The sequence below is a fragment of the Trichosurus vulpecula genome, chromosome 5, assembly GCF_011100635.1.
Source record: "Trichosurus vulpecula isolate mTriVul1 chromosome 5, mTriVul1.pri, whole genome shotgun sequence".
Taxonomy (NCBI): domain Eukaryota; kingdom Metazoa; phylum Chordata; class Mammalia; order Diprotodontia; family Phalangeridae; genus Trichosurus; species Trichosurus vulpecula.
Window position 1 is genome coordinate 146031876 of NC_050577.1, and position 12518 is coordinate 146044393.

The 12518-nt window shown below is 39.4% G+C and overlaps 2 protein-coding genes across 2 annotated transcripts in view; both read left to right on the plus strand.

Annotated features, from left to right (window-relative positions):
- The window catches only part of COG5 (component of oligomeric golgi complex 5), a 368496-nt gene that overhangs the window by 149528 nt on the left and 206450 nt on the right, over positions 1 to 12518 (plus strand). The gene's annotated exons all lie outside the window — the stretch shown is intronic.
- On the plus strand, positions 10451 to 10828 carry LOC118852158 (biogenesis of lysosome-related organelles complex 1 subunit 2-like). The gene has a single exon (XM_036761814.1). It carries the CDS (start codon positions 10472 to 10474, stop codon positions 10826 to 10828), a length of 357 nt encoding a protein of 118 aa, XP_036617709.1. The 5' UTR covers positions 10451 to 10471.

Sequence of the window (12518 nt, forward strand, 5' to 3'; positions counted from 1 at the left end):
TTTTTATTGTCTAACTCCCTATGAGTGTTGTTTCTGACCTTTTCTCCCCTTAGTTCGTTTCCATTTTTTTTGACAAATACCCACACATCTCTGTCATAATGAGTATTATTCGGTGTAAATGTTTATTTTCATATTTGTATAACTTTCTAAAATCTCTGTTTTGGAGTAAAACAGCCATGAATAGAGCAGTTCAGCTTTGTGAATAGTTAGCTTTCAATGATCCATATTTAAAGAAAAGAACAGTAGCATGGGTAATATGAAAGAATAGGCAATGCAGTAATAATTTTAATAGATCCTATAATGTAGTTTTATAATTGAATATGTGAGCACATAGGACGTTCTAAGAGAGAATTTATACAATTGCAGTCTAGATAATAAAGCCACACTATTATGTCCTATTTCAGCAGGGACTGAAGCTGTCTAAGGTTCTGCATCTTATTTCTACCCCACACTGGGAATAGAGTTTATTTTGTCTCCAACTGATAGAAAGCAGAATCAGAAGCTTAACTGCTTTTTGTATTTTATCTGTTTCTTTCCTGCGTGTCTCTCTGTCTCACTTTTTTTTTGGGGGGGGCGGGATAAAGAGGTGATCAAATATTTTGGTTCAAAAGGCCCCTGGGTAGTTAAACTTCAGATTCCTTCCCTTGCTTCCTACTGCTTGCAGGATCTATACTGTCAAGAAAAATCTAAAAAGGAAAACAGCAGCAAGTGTACCCATTTTTCCCTTGGTGATGGCTTAAATGACTTACCTCATGTGCCATGGAAGCTGGCATGTATGTCCCTTTGGGCTTTGGCAGTCCAGATGTGAAAAGAATTCATTGAAATTAGCCTTGCTTCTTACTTCTTTAGTCTTCCAATTCTTATTGGGCAGGTATTTTGCTTATGTCATCTTAGTTCTGAAGTGGTATAGGGACTTTGGGTTGGTTCTAGTGCTGCCTTATGATGTTGGGTCAACTGTAGGTTGATGTGAATTGATTTCAAGATCTCAAAGTTCATTTACAGTCATAAAATGTTATAGCTTGGATCTCAGACCATATGCATAAATAATGCAACTTACTTTACTTTTTTAAAGAAATTAACAAGCATTTACTTTTTCTCTCTACCACCAGGGAGCTGAATTATTCTTCCTAGGTACTATTTTGAATTTTAATTTTCAAGAACTAGACAGAACCAGACTCATGTCTAGATATAATGAGGTAGAATACCAGGGAGAAAGTTGTGTTCTTTTTTATCACTTTTTTTCTTTCTCCTGGTGGTAACATACCTTTTGTATACTGTAATGCAAGAAATGACCCTACTGCCTTTGTTATTGCTCAACTTAGGACTCATCTTAGAATTCTTTTAGTTCTTTATCAGGTTTATTCCTATGTTCTGGGCTTCTCAACCAGTGAACATTTCTTTCTTATTAGGTCTATAACTTGTTAAGTGCATTAGTCATTACTTTAATATAATATTGCTATTTTATTACCTAGTGCTTATATTGGTTTCATTGTTCTTTCTGTTAATTGTCTATGTTAGGTGTTTTTCTGTGTCAGTATTTTCTGTTTTAAATTGTAAATTCATAGAATTTAGGAACGGAGTTTGTTTAAGTTGTTATATAATGCCCTGTATTTTATCTTTACTACCACAAACTTTCTGGCATCTGTCTTCTTTGAACTTTCATGGCTACATCCTAGTTCAGACCCTCATTGCCTCTTATTTGTACTAGAATAATACCCTCCTTATTGATATCACTTCCTATAACATTTCCTTCTCCTCCAACCCATTATCTATACTAATGCCAGAGAAATTTTTTGATATGTAGATCTAAGTATGTTCATTCTTATGCTTAGAAACTTTCAGTAGCTCCCAGTTGCCTACCTAATAAAATACAAACTTTCATTTTCTAGACAGAATATATACCTTTCCAGCCTTATTGGCCGAGAGATTGAAAACTGTGGTCTGCACTAGAGGTGTCAAACTCATAACCACTTGGGCCTACAAAATTCCTGAGTGAAGCTTGAATTAGATCAAATTGTAATTGTTTAACAAGATAAATGAAAATACGATAAAACATAGGTAATGTTATATTGTAGTTTTCTAAGTGAATATGGGTTTCAGGGATCTGTTTCTATTTCAGTTCGATGCAATTGCTTTACTACAGCCAAACTGTAGTTTATTATTCCTTTATTGCCTCATGTTTTTGGTCTTTTAGTATTTTATGTATTTTATTTTATACACAATTTGCCTATTTGCCATGTGTTTTCTTGGAAAAAGATCCTTTTAAAGTAGTTTGTATTTTAATGAAGTAGCCAATATGTAAATTTGTAGGTTTATACAAGATATATTTTAGTAGAAAGAATATGTAATCTTACAGGAAAGGCAGAAGTTGCTAGGGGACTAGAAAAAGCCTTTTGCAGAAGGTGAGATTTGAACTGAAAATTGAAGGAAGCCAAGGAAATGAAGAGGAAAAGAAGAGAGGGTAAAGCATACTAGGCATAGGGGTTCCCAGTGCAAATACACAAAGTAAGAAAGTGGAGTGTCGTGGTCTGGAGCTGCAGGCCAGTGCAGCTGCATCTTTGAGCACACTGAGCGGAGTAAAGTGAAAGAAAGGATGAGGGCACCAGTCTATGGAGGACTATAAAAGGAGGATTTATGTTTGATATTAAAGACAATAGGGAGCCATTGATATTTATTGTAGGGGGTGGGGGAGTTCTAACATGGTCATACCTGTACTTCAGGAAGATCATTTTGGAAGCTGAGTAAAAGGTGGACTGAAATGGGGGAGGGGGGAACATCTGAAGCAGGGAGACCAACCAGAAGATTACTACAATAGTCCAGAGGTGAGTTGATGAGAGAGTCTGTATACCAGATTGTTAACAGTGTCAGAACCAGCCCCTGCTACGTGTCAGGCATTGTGTTAAATACTGGGGATACAAAGAAAGCAAAAACAACAACAATAACAAAACACAACCCAGTTCCTCCTGTCAATGAAATCACAGTCTAATTGGGAGAGAAAACATGTATATAGCTGTGCACAAGCATGTTACATACTGGATGAAATAGGGATGGATAGTCACAGAAGGAAGACACTAAGATTAAGCAAGACTTCTTGCATAAGGTGTAATTTTAGCTTAGACTTAAAGGAACTCAAGGAAGTTAGGAGATAGAGATGAGGATTGATAGTCCAGACATGGGAGCTGATGAGAGTACCATGTGAAATAGTATAGAGGAAAAAGAAAAGAGTGCAGGATAGAGACTTGGAGGATTCCTGTGGTCAATGAGAATGGCTGCAAAGGAGACAGACAGAGCTGTCAGGAGAACCAGAAAAGTACAGAGTCCGGAAAACCCAGAGAGGAAAGAGTATCTAGAGTAAAGATGATCAGTAGATCATCTGAAAAGATGTAAAGAAGGATGAGGAGACAGAAAAGAAGATTTGACAAGTTAGTAATCAGTAACTCTGGAGAAGGCAGTTTCAGTTGTATGTAAGAGTGTTTCAGTGTTCATAAGAGTGAGAAAATAGGAAATAAAAGCACTGAATGTGAACACTTTTCTGAAGGAATTTTATAGAAAAGCAGGGGGGAATGATAGGGCAATAGGTAGTAAGATTAAAGATAAAAGATAAAGATTAAAGGTAAAAGATTAATAAGATTAAATAAAAGCTTTTGAAGGATGGTAGGGAAATGGTCATATTTGTAATCCACAGTAAAGGAACCATTTGATATATAAAGATTGCTGATAAGAGGGGAAGGAATGGAATCCAGGGTATATGTAGAAAGGTTGACCTTGGCAAGAAGAAAGGCCACTTTCTTATCTGAGACTGGAGTAAAGAAAGAAATGCTGGGGGGCTGGGGGGTGTGCGGAATATCTGAATGATGTGAAATGAGTCGGAGGGAAGGGAGCACTGGCAAATGGCCTCAGTTTTGCTATTGGAGTTTGTGATGATGTCATTGGTTAATATCATAGTGTTGTGAGCTAGGTGCAGTGAGAGACTTCAGGAGAGTTGAGATTTGGAATAGGTGGTTTGTAGAGAGGAGATACAGAGCAACTAGGGGGAACTGCAAATGGAGTGCTGGATGTGGAGTTAGGAAGACTAATGTTCCTGAGTACAAATCTGGCCTCATACACTTAATAGTTGTGTGACGCATGGCAAGTTACTTAACCCTTTTTGCCTCTGTTTCCTCATCTGTAAAATGAGCTGAAGAAGGAAATGGCAAACCACTCCTGTATCTTTGCCAAGAAAACCCCAAATGGGGTCATAGAAAGTCAGACATGACTGAAAACAACTGAACAACAGTACCGGCCCCCTCTCCATCAATCCATCTAACTAGCTATCTACAGGGTGTCCCTAAAGTGTGGACACATAGGAAATCTCATTAACATCTCAATAACTGTTTCACCAAAGACTCTGTGTTGTTCAGCGATGAAGCTTGGTTTTATGTGAATGGTGAGGTTAACAGACAGAATGTTCGATGCTGGTCACAAAGCAATCTGCATTGGGTAGACCATTCCAAACAACAAGGAGCACAAATAATTATGGTGTGGTGTGGTTTGTGGAAAGCTGATGTGTTGGGGCCATTTTTCTTTGATGAACATGTAACTGGTGAGACTTATCTTGTCATGTTGAGAGACCAGTTAATGCCCCAACTTGAAAGGATAGGTAAAGGACTTCCTGAGTGGTTCCAACAGGATGGCGCCCCTGCCCATTTTGCCATGGTATTGAGATTGGCTGAATGACAATTTCCCTAACTGTATTGGAAGGCGTGGTCATGTGGAATGGTCTCCTTGTTCACCAGACCTTAGCCCCCTTGACTTCTTTTTCTGGGGTATGCTAAAGGAGAAGGTGTACTCAATGAAAATCATAGATGAAACATACTTGATTGAATGCATAAAGAGTGAATGTTCTAAAACTGATGGCAGTGTGGAGTTATTGCAGTGAGTTCACGTGAATCTTGCAAAGCGCATCAATCTTTGCATCACAAATGATGGAAATCATATTGAAGATGTTATTTGTTAATAGTCCAATTAAATAAAATGTTGTTGAAAATTTCATTCATTTCATTTCTTGAAAATATGCATTTTTGCTTGTGTGTCCAGACTTTAGGAACACCCTGTAGACCAGTTTATATGGAACAGAGAGAATTTGAAGGAGTGTAATGTGGAGTAAGGAATAGAAAAATCAGTTGGAGATGGGTTGTAGGAGACATGAAAGAAATTCATACTTTATTCAGAAGACACTATCAAGGCTCTGTAGGATTCTCTAGGGCAATTATTTGATCAGTACAGTGCATTAGGAAGATTATTTGGTCAGATTGGAGATGACAGGGGTTGATGCCCTCAACCCTGTAGTGTGAGGAAGGTGACAAGCTGAGGACACACAGACAATAGCTATAATAGAGCTTTCCACCCTCCTTGCAAATCTCTGATTAAGACCTCTGGCTAGCATAGGGCTAATAGCAGTATTAGAACATCTTGCTTTAGGAGAATAACCCACATTTGGGTTGACTGGTATTTTGACTAATACAAAATATGATTATGTTAAATTTTTACTGCATGCTGGGAAGAAGAGTTTTTACAGTTCTCTCATTCTGCTATTTTCTTGATCTGTAATTCATTCCCTTTGCTACCTCAAATGTTCCAATCTCTGAGAAAAATTCTCTTAAAATTTCAAAACAACCAACAGACAGTAATAGATCATATTTTTAAAGTGGCTTTGAGATCTTGAATTAAGAAAGGAGAAGGGTTGGTATGTGCACAACTTTAATGTTTTTAACCATTAGAATCACAACTTTCCCTTCTCTTACTGGTTCACTGCGGAAAGGACAGGCATAAGTTTTGTTTTATCTCCAACTTTTTTAGCCTAGAAATGTGATTTTTAGCAGTGTACTCAAAAAATTCTACAAAACAATTTGGATTTTCATTGGCCTTTTTAAGTTTTTTTTTTTTTAATGAGCCTAGTGCTGGGATTCAAGGAACTTAGTCTTTGCTCTTTCTTTAGATTAAACAGACTTATCTGTCAAGTGAATATCTACTCTGTTTACCTTGTACAAGTTTGTCTCTCTGACCATATCTTCTTTATTTCTCCTTTTCTGGTTCCTCCCCTTGTCCCTTAAAGGTGAGTCCTTGTAAGGTCATCCTTGGTCTTTCCTTTCTGTGTTATCTCTGTTGGTGACCTCCTCTACTTTAATCATTTCAGTTAATACTCATCTTTATTTGATTGCCAAATACGGAGCTCAAAAACTCACGTCTCCTCAGCACTCTGGTTCCTCTTTCCCACTACTTTTGTATATCACCACTTGGATAGATGGTGTGTTGGCACCTCCAAGTCAACACAAACAGAAGTGATTTCTTCATCTTTAAAAAAAATCTGCCCTGTTCTAACCTAGGTTCCTAGTTAGGAACTAAAATTGTTCCTCATGGCAAATTGAATAAAATAAAGTTCCTTACCCTGATTTTCTAGACTGTCTACAATCTGGCTTTAACCTCCGTTTGAAGCCTTATGGTATAGTATTCTTTGCGTATTATGTGTTCTTCAAGGACGTATAGGGTGTCTAGGGAAGAACATAGTGCCTCTGCTATGAGGACTTGCTGAGCTCTTTTCAAGGCTTCTCATTCATCTACCTTTGGCATCCATTTGTCACCCAACTCTTACCTGTGGCTCCTAGAAGCTGTAGCCAGACAACAGGTCTCAAACCCATTGGTGAGTTAGGGGGATGTCTAACCCAAACATGTGAAGACTTCCCCCGGCAGAATGAGCAGATGAGAATACTTTGTTCCAATAGCCATGAAGGCAGCTGAAACAGGCCCTGTGGAACACTGAGAGCTTGGTCGTGCATGGAAGACTTCAAGATCACCCACTGCATCCCAGGTCATCTCCAGTCGTCCTGACTTTTTTCTTGCCACTGGACTTTGATGACTGGAAGATAGAGTGAATCTGATGACTTTGCCCAACTTGGCCTTAAATCCAGTTTACACTCAAGTCAGGACATCACCCCATGATGTCACTGGTCCTCTTCAAAAACAAAGGACAGACAACAACATTTGCTCATGCAAAGTGGACTATGCTTTGTTCCCATTTCTTATCCTGCCCTCACGCATCTCAATGCTTTTGTTCACAGTCATGTCTTGAATTGAATCCTTCTTTCCTCTTAGCTCCAACACCTGCTTATTGAAGTCCCTTTTTCCCTTCTAGACTCAAATCAGGGGCTTCCTCCATGAAGTCTCCACTTACTCTAAAATGAAAGTAATCTCTTTCTTAGATATGTCATGTTGTCTGGACCTTTTTGGTCTCTTTCTCACTCTACTATTTCTCATAGTTATTTGTGTACATGCTCACCCTACCATAACCCCTACCCTATTTTAATTATAAACTTCTCTTTCAACTGTAGAATCTGTATCACATTTACCCTTTCAGCACATGCCATGAACACTTAATAAATAATTATTAAATTGGGGGGTGGAGCTAAAATGGCAGCTGCAAAGCAGGGACTTGCCTAAATCTCTGCCCCAGGACCCTCCAAACACCTATAAAAATGACTCTGAACAAATTCGAGAACTGCAGAACCCACAAAATAGCAGAGGGAAGCAGGGCTCCAACCCAGGTCAGCCTGGATGGTTGCTGGGTAAGGTCTATTGCACCATGCTGGGAGCAGAGCAGAGCGGAGCCCAGTGTGGGCTGCACCCAGACCAACCAGACCAGGAGCTGGGTGGAACAGGCCCTAGCACCCTGAATCAGTGAGCTGTGGCAGTTACCAGACTTCTCAATGCACAAACACCAAAGACAATACAGAAGGTTAGTGGGAAAAGCTGCTGGGACAGAGTGAAAGGAGTTTGCAGTCAGCCCTAGCCCTGGGGACCAAGGAGGTAGTGCAGTTCTGAGGCTGCTTCCAGAGCTACAGCTGCAGTTGCTTCTGGCCCCAGGCCCACCTTGTGGGAGGAATTAAGTGGCTGATCAGAGCAGGAGTGCAGAGCCTGCTTAGATCTGAGTCAGGTCCGGGTTGGTGGTTCTTGGGGAAGGAGGAGCACTGGTATGGCAGAACTGGCTGTGTAGAAATAGCTCTGAAAACAACAGCACAGCCCCTAAAGCTTGGGACAAAGTACTCTCTACTCCACAAGCAGTCATACACTGACGAAAAACTCAACGGTCAGGTAGTTGGCTGGGAACATGAACAGGCAGCAAAAATGCTCTCAGATTCAGACTCAGACTCTGGAATCTTTCTTTGGTGACAAAGAAGACCAACACATACAGCCAGAGAAGTCAACAAAGTCAAAGAGCCTACATCAAAAGCCTCCAAGAAAAACATGAACTGGTCTCAGGCTATGGAAGAGCTCAAAAAGGATTTGGAAAAGTAAGTTAGAGAAGTAGAGGAAAAATTGAAAAGAGAAATGAGAGTGATGCAAGAAAACCATGAAAAACAAGTCAATGACTTGCTAGAGGAGACCCAAAAAAGTACTGAAGAAAATAACACCTTAAAAAATAGACTAAGTCAGATGGCAAAAGAGCTCCAAAAAGCCAATGAAGAGAAGAATGCCTTGAAAGGCAGAATTAGCCAAATGGGAAAGGAGGTCCAAAAGACCACTGAAGAAAATACTACCTTAAAAATTAGATTGGAGCAAGTGGAAGTTAGTGACTTTAGGAGAAATCAAGATAATTATAAAACAGAACAAAAGGAATGAAAAAATGGAAGACAATGTGAAATATCTCATTGGAAAAACCACTGACCTGGAGAATAGATCCAGGAGAAATAACTTAAAAATTATTGGACTGCCTGAAAGCCATGATCAAAAAAGAGTCTAGATATCATCTTTCAAGAAATTATCAAGGAGAACTGCCCTGGTATTCTAGAGCCAGAGGGTAAAATAGAAATTGAAAGAATCCACCAATCACCTCCTGAAAAAGATCCCAAAAAGAAAACTCCTAGGAATATTGTTGCCAAATTCCAGAGCTCCCAGATTGAGGAGAGAATACTGCAAGCAGCCAGAAAGAAACAATTTGAGTATTGTGGAAACACAATCAGGATAATACAAGATCTGGCAGCTTCTACATTAAGGGATCGAAGGGCTTGGAATATGATATTCCCAGGTCAAAGGAGCTACGATTAAAACCCAGAATCACCTACCCAGCAAAACTGAGTATCATGCTCCAAGGCAAAATATGGACTTTCAATAAAATAGAGGACTTTCAAGCTTTCTCAGTGAAAAGACCAGAACTGAATAGAAAATTTGACTTTCAAACACAAGAATAAAGAGAAGCATGAAAAGGTAAAGAAGAAAGAGAAATCATAAGGGACTTACTAAAGTTGAACTGTTTTGCTTACATTCCTGCATGGAAAGATGATGTGTATGATTCATGAGACCTTAGTATTAGAGTAGCTGAAGGGAATATGCATATATATGTGTGTGTGTGTGTGTGTGTATGTGTATATATATATGTATATATATATATATATATATACATATATATATATGTGCATATGTGCATGTGTGTGTGTATGTACGTGTATATGTATAGACAGAGGGCACAGGGTGAGTTGAATAAAATTAAGGGATGAGAGAGGAATATAAGGAAGGGAGAGATAGAATGTGGTAAATTATCTCACACAAAAGTGGCAAGAAAAGCAGTTGTGTTGGAAGGGAAGAGGGGGCAAGTGAGGGGGAATGAGTGAATCTTGCTCTCATCGGATTTGATTTGAGCAGGGAATAACATACACACTCAATTGGGTATCTTACCCCACAGGGAAGAAGGAGGAAGGGGATAAAAATGATAGAAGAGAGGGCAGATAGGGGGAGGAGGTAATCAAAAGGAAACACTTTTGAAAAGGCACAGGGTCAAGGGAGAAACCTGAATAAAGGGGATTAGGATAGGAAGGATCAAAATACAGTTAGTCTTTCACAACATGAGTATTGTGGAAGGGTTTTGTGTAATGATACACATGTGCCCTATGTTGAGTTGCTTGCCTTCTTAGGGAGGGTGGGTGGGGAGGGAAGAGGTGAGAGAATTTGGAGCTCAAAGTTTTTTTTTTTTATTATTTAATATATTTAGTTTTCAGCATTGATTTTCACAAGAGTTTGAATTACAAATTTTCTTCCCATTTCTACCCTCCCCCCACTCCAAGATGGCGTATATTCTGGTTGCCCCGTTCCCCTGTAAGCCCTCCCATCTGTCACCCCACTCCCCTCCCATCCCCTTTTCTCTTCTTCATGTGTATCATTATGTATAACCCTTCCACAGTACTCATGTTGTGAAAGACTAACTATATTTTGCTCCTTCCTAACCTATCCCCCTTTATTGAATTTTCTCCTTTGACCCTGTCCCTTTCTGAAAGTGTTTGTTTTTGGCCCCTTTTCTCCCTTTCCTTCCACTCTTGCCCCTCTCCCTTCCCCTCCCTCCGCCTCCCTTCCCCCCTTCCTTTACCCCTTCTTCTCCATCCCATCCTTCCCTCCATCCTTTCTCCTACCTCCTTTCCTTGGCCTAGATGATGCCGTGGTGCAGATGGCAGAGGAGGCCACGGAGCCCACCGAGGCGGACATCACGGGGCTGTGCCAGGACATGTTCTCCAAAATGGCCACGTACCTGACGGGCAAGCTCACAGCTACCAGTGAAGACTGTAAACTTCTGGAAAATATGAACAAACTGACTAGCTTGAAGTATCTAGAAATGAAAGATATTGCAGTAAACATAAGTAGAAACCTAAAGGACTTAAACCAGAAGTATTCAGCACTTCAGCCTTATCTGGATCAGATCACTCTAATTGAGGAGCAAGTAGCAGCTCTTGAGCAGGCAGCTTACAAATTGGATGCATATTCAAAGAAACTAGAAGCAAAGTATAAGAAGTTAGAGAGGCGATGAAAGAATTCTTTAGCACAGACTTTTAACTACAAGAATATTTTATAAGAGCTGAAATAAGTGGGATGGAACTTATCACTATGCTTCAATTCTTAAAAAGAAGCGGTGTCGCTGAGAATCCCAGCCCCCACCTCTGGTTAGATGTGTAAATCTGGCCACCCCCACCTCTGCCGTGTTTTCCTAAACCTGTACCCCCCAACCTCATCTTAATCTCGTGCTTCGTTGTGTGCCCTGGACCAAGGCTCAGAAATCAGGATCAACCCCGTCTAGAGCAGACACAGATGAGAGACTCTAGTCTCCCTGTCTCTTCCCTTCCTCTCCTCTAGGCCCTCCCACACCCACCCCTTTCACAACCTGTTCTTGAACTTAAATAATAAATGCCAACATATGGGAAAAAAAGTGTTTGTTTTTGATTACCTCCACCCCCATCTGCGCTCTCTTCTAACATCCCCCCCTTTTTTTAATCTTCTTCCTCCTTCTTTCCTGTGGGGTAAGATACCCAATTGAGAATGTATGGTATTCCTTCCTCAGGTCAAATCTGATGAGAGTAAGATTCACTCATTCCCCCTCACCTGCCTTCTCTTCTCTTCCTACAGAACTGCTTTTTCTTGCCACTTTTATGCGAGACAATTTACCCCATTCTATCTTTCCCTATCTCCCTCTCTCAATATATTCCTCTCTCATCCCTTAATTTGATTTTATTTCTTTTAGGTATCTTCCCTTCATCTTCATCTGCTCTCTCTCTCTCTCTCTCTCTCTCTCTCTCTCTCTCTCTATATATATATATATATATATATATATATATATATACACATACATACATACATACATATATATACACACACACATACATACACACTCACATATACACATATATACATAAACACACATATATACACACACATATATGTACATATACATATATATGTACATATATACATACTTCCTACAGCTACCCTAATACTGAGGTCTCATGAATCATACACATCATCTTTTCATGTAGGAATGTAAACAAAACAGTTCAACTTTAGTAAATCCCTTCCAATTTCTTTTTCTTGATTACCTTTTCATGCTTCTCTTTATTCTTGTGTTTGAAAGTCAGATTTTCTATTTAGCTCTGGTCTTTTCACTGAGAAATCTTGAAAGTCCTCTATTTTATTGAAAGTCCATATTTTGCCTTGGAGCATGATACTCAGTTTTGCTGGGTAGGTGATTCTAGTTTTTAATCCTAGCTCCATTGACCTCCGGAGTATCGTATTTGTATTCCAAGCCCTTCGATCTCTTAACGTAGAAGCTGCTAGATCTTGCGTTATCATGATTGTTTTTCCACAGTACTCAAATTGTTTCTTTCTGGCTGCTTGCAATATTTTCTCCTTTATCTGGGAGCTCTGGAATTTGGCAACAATATACCTAGGAGATTTCTTTTTGGGATCTTTTTCAGGAGGTGATCAGTGGATTCTTTCAATTTCTATTTTGCCCTGTGGCTCTAGAATACCAGGGCAGTTCTCCTTGATAATTTCTTGAAAGATGACATCTAGGCTCTTTTTTTGATCATGGCTTTCAGGTAGTCCAATAATTTTTAAATTATCTCTCCTGGATCTGTTTTCTAGGTCAGTGGTTTTTCCAGTGAGATATTTCACATTGTCTTCTACTTTTTCATTCCTTTGGTTCTGTTTTATAATATTTTGATTTC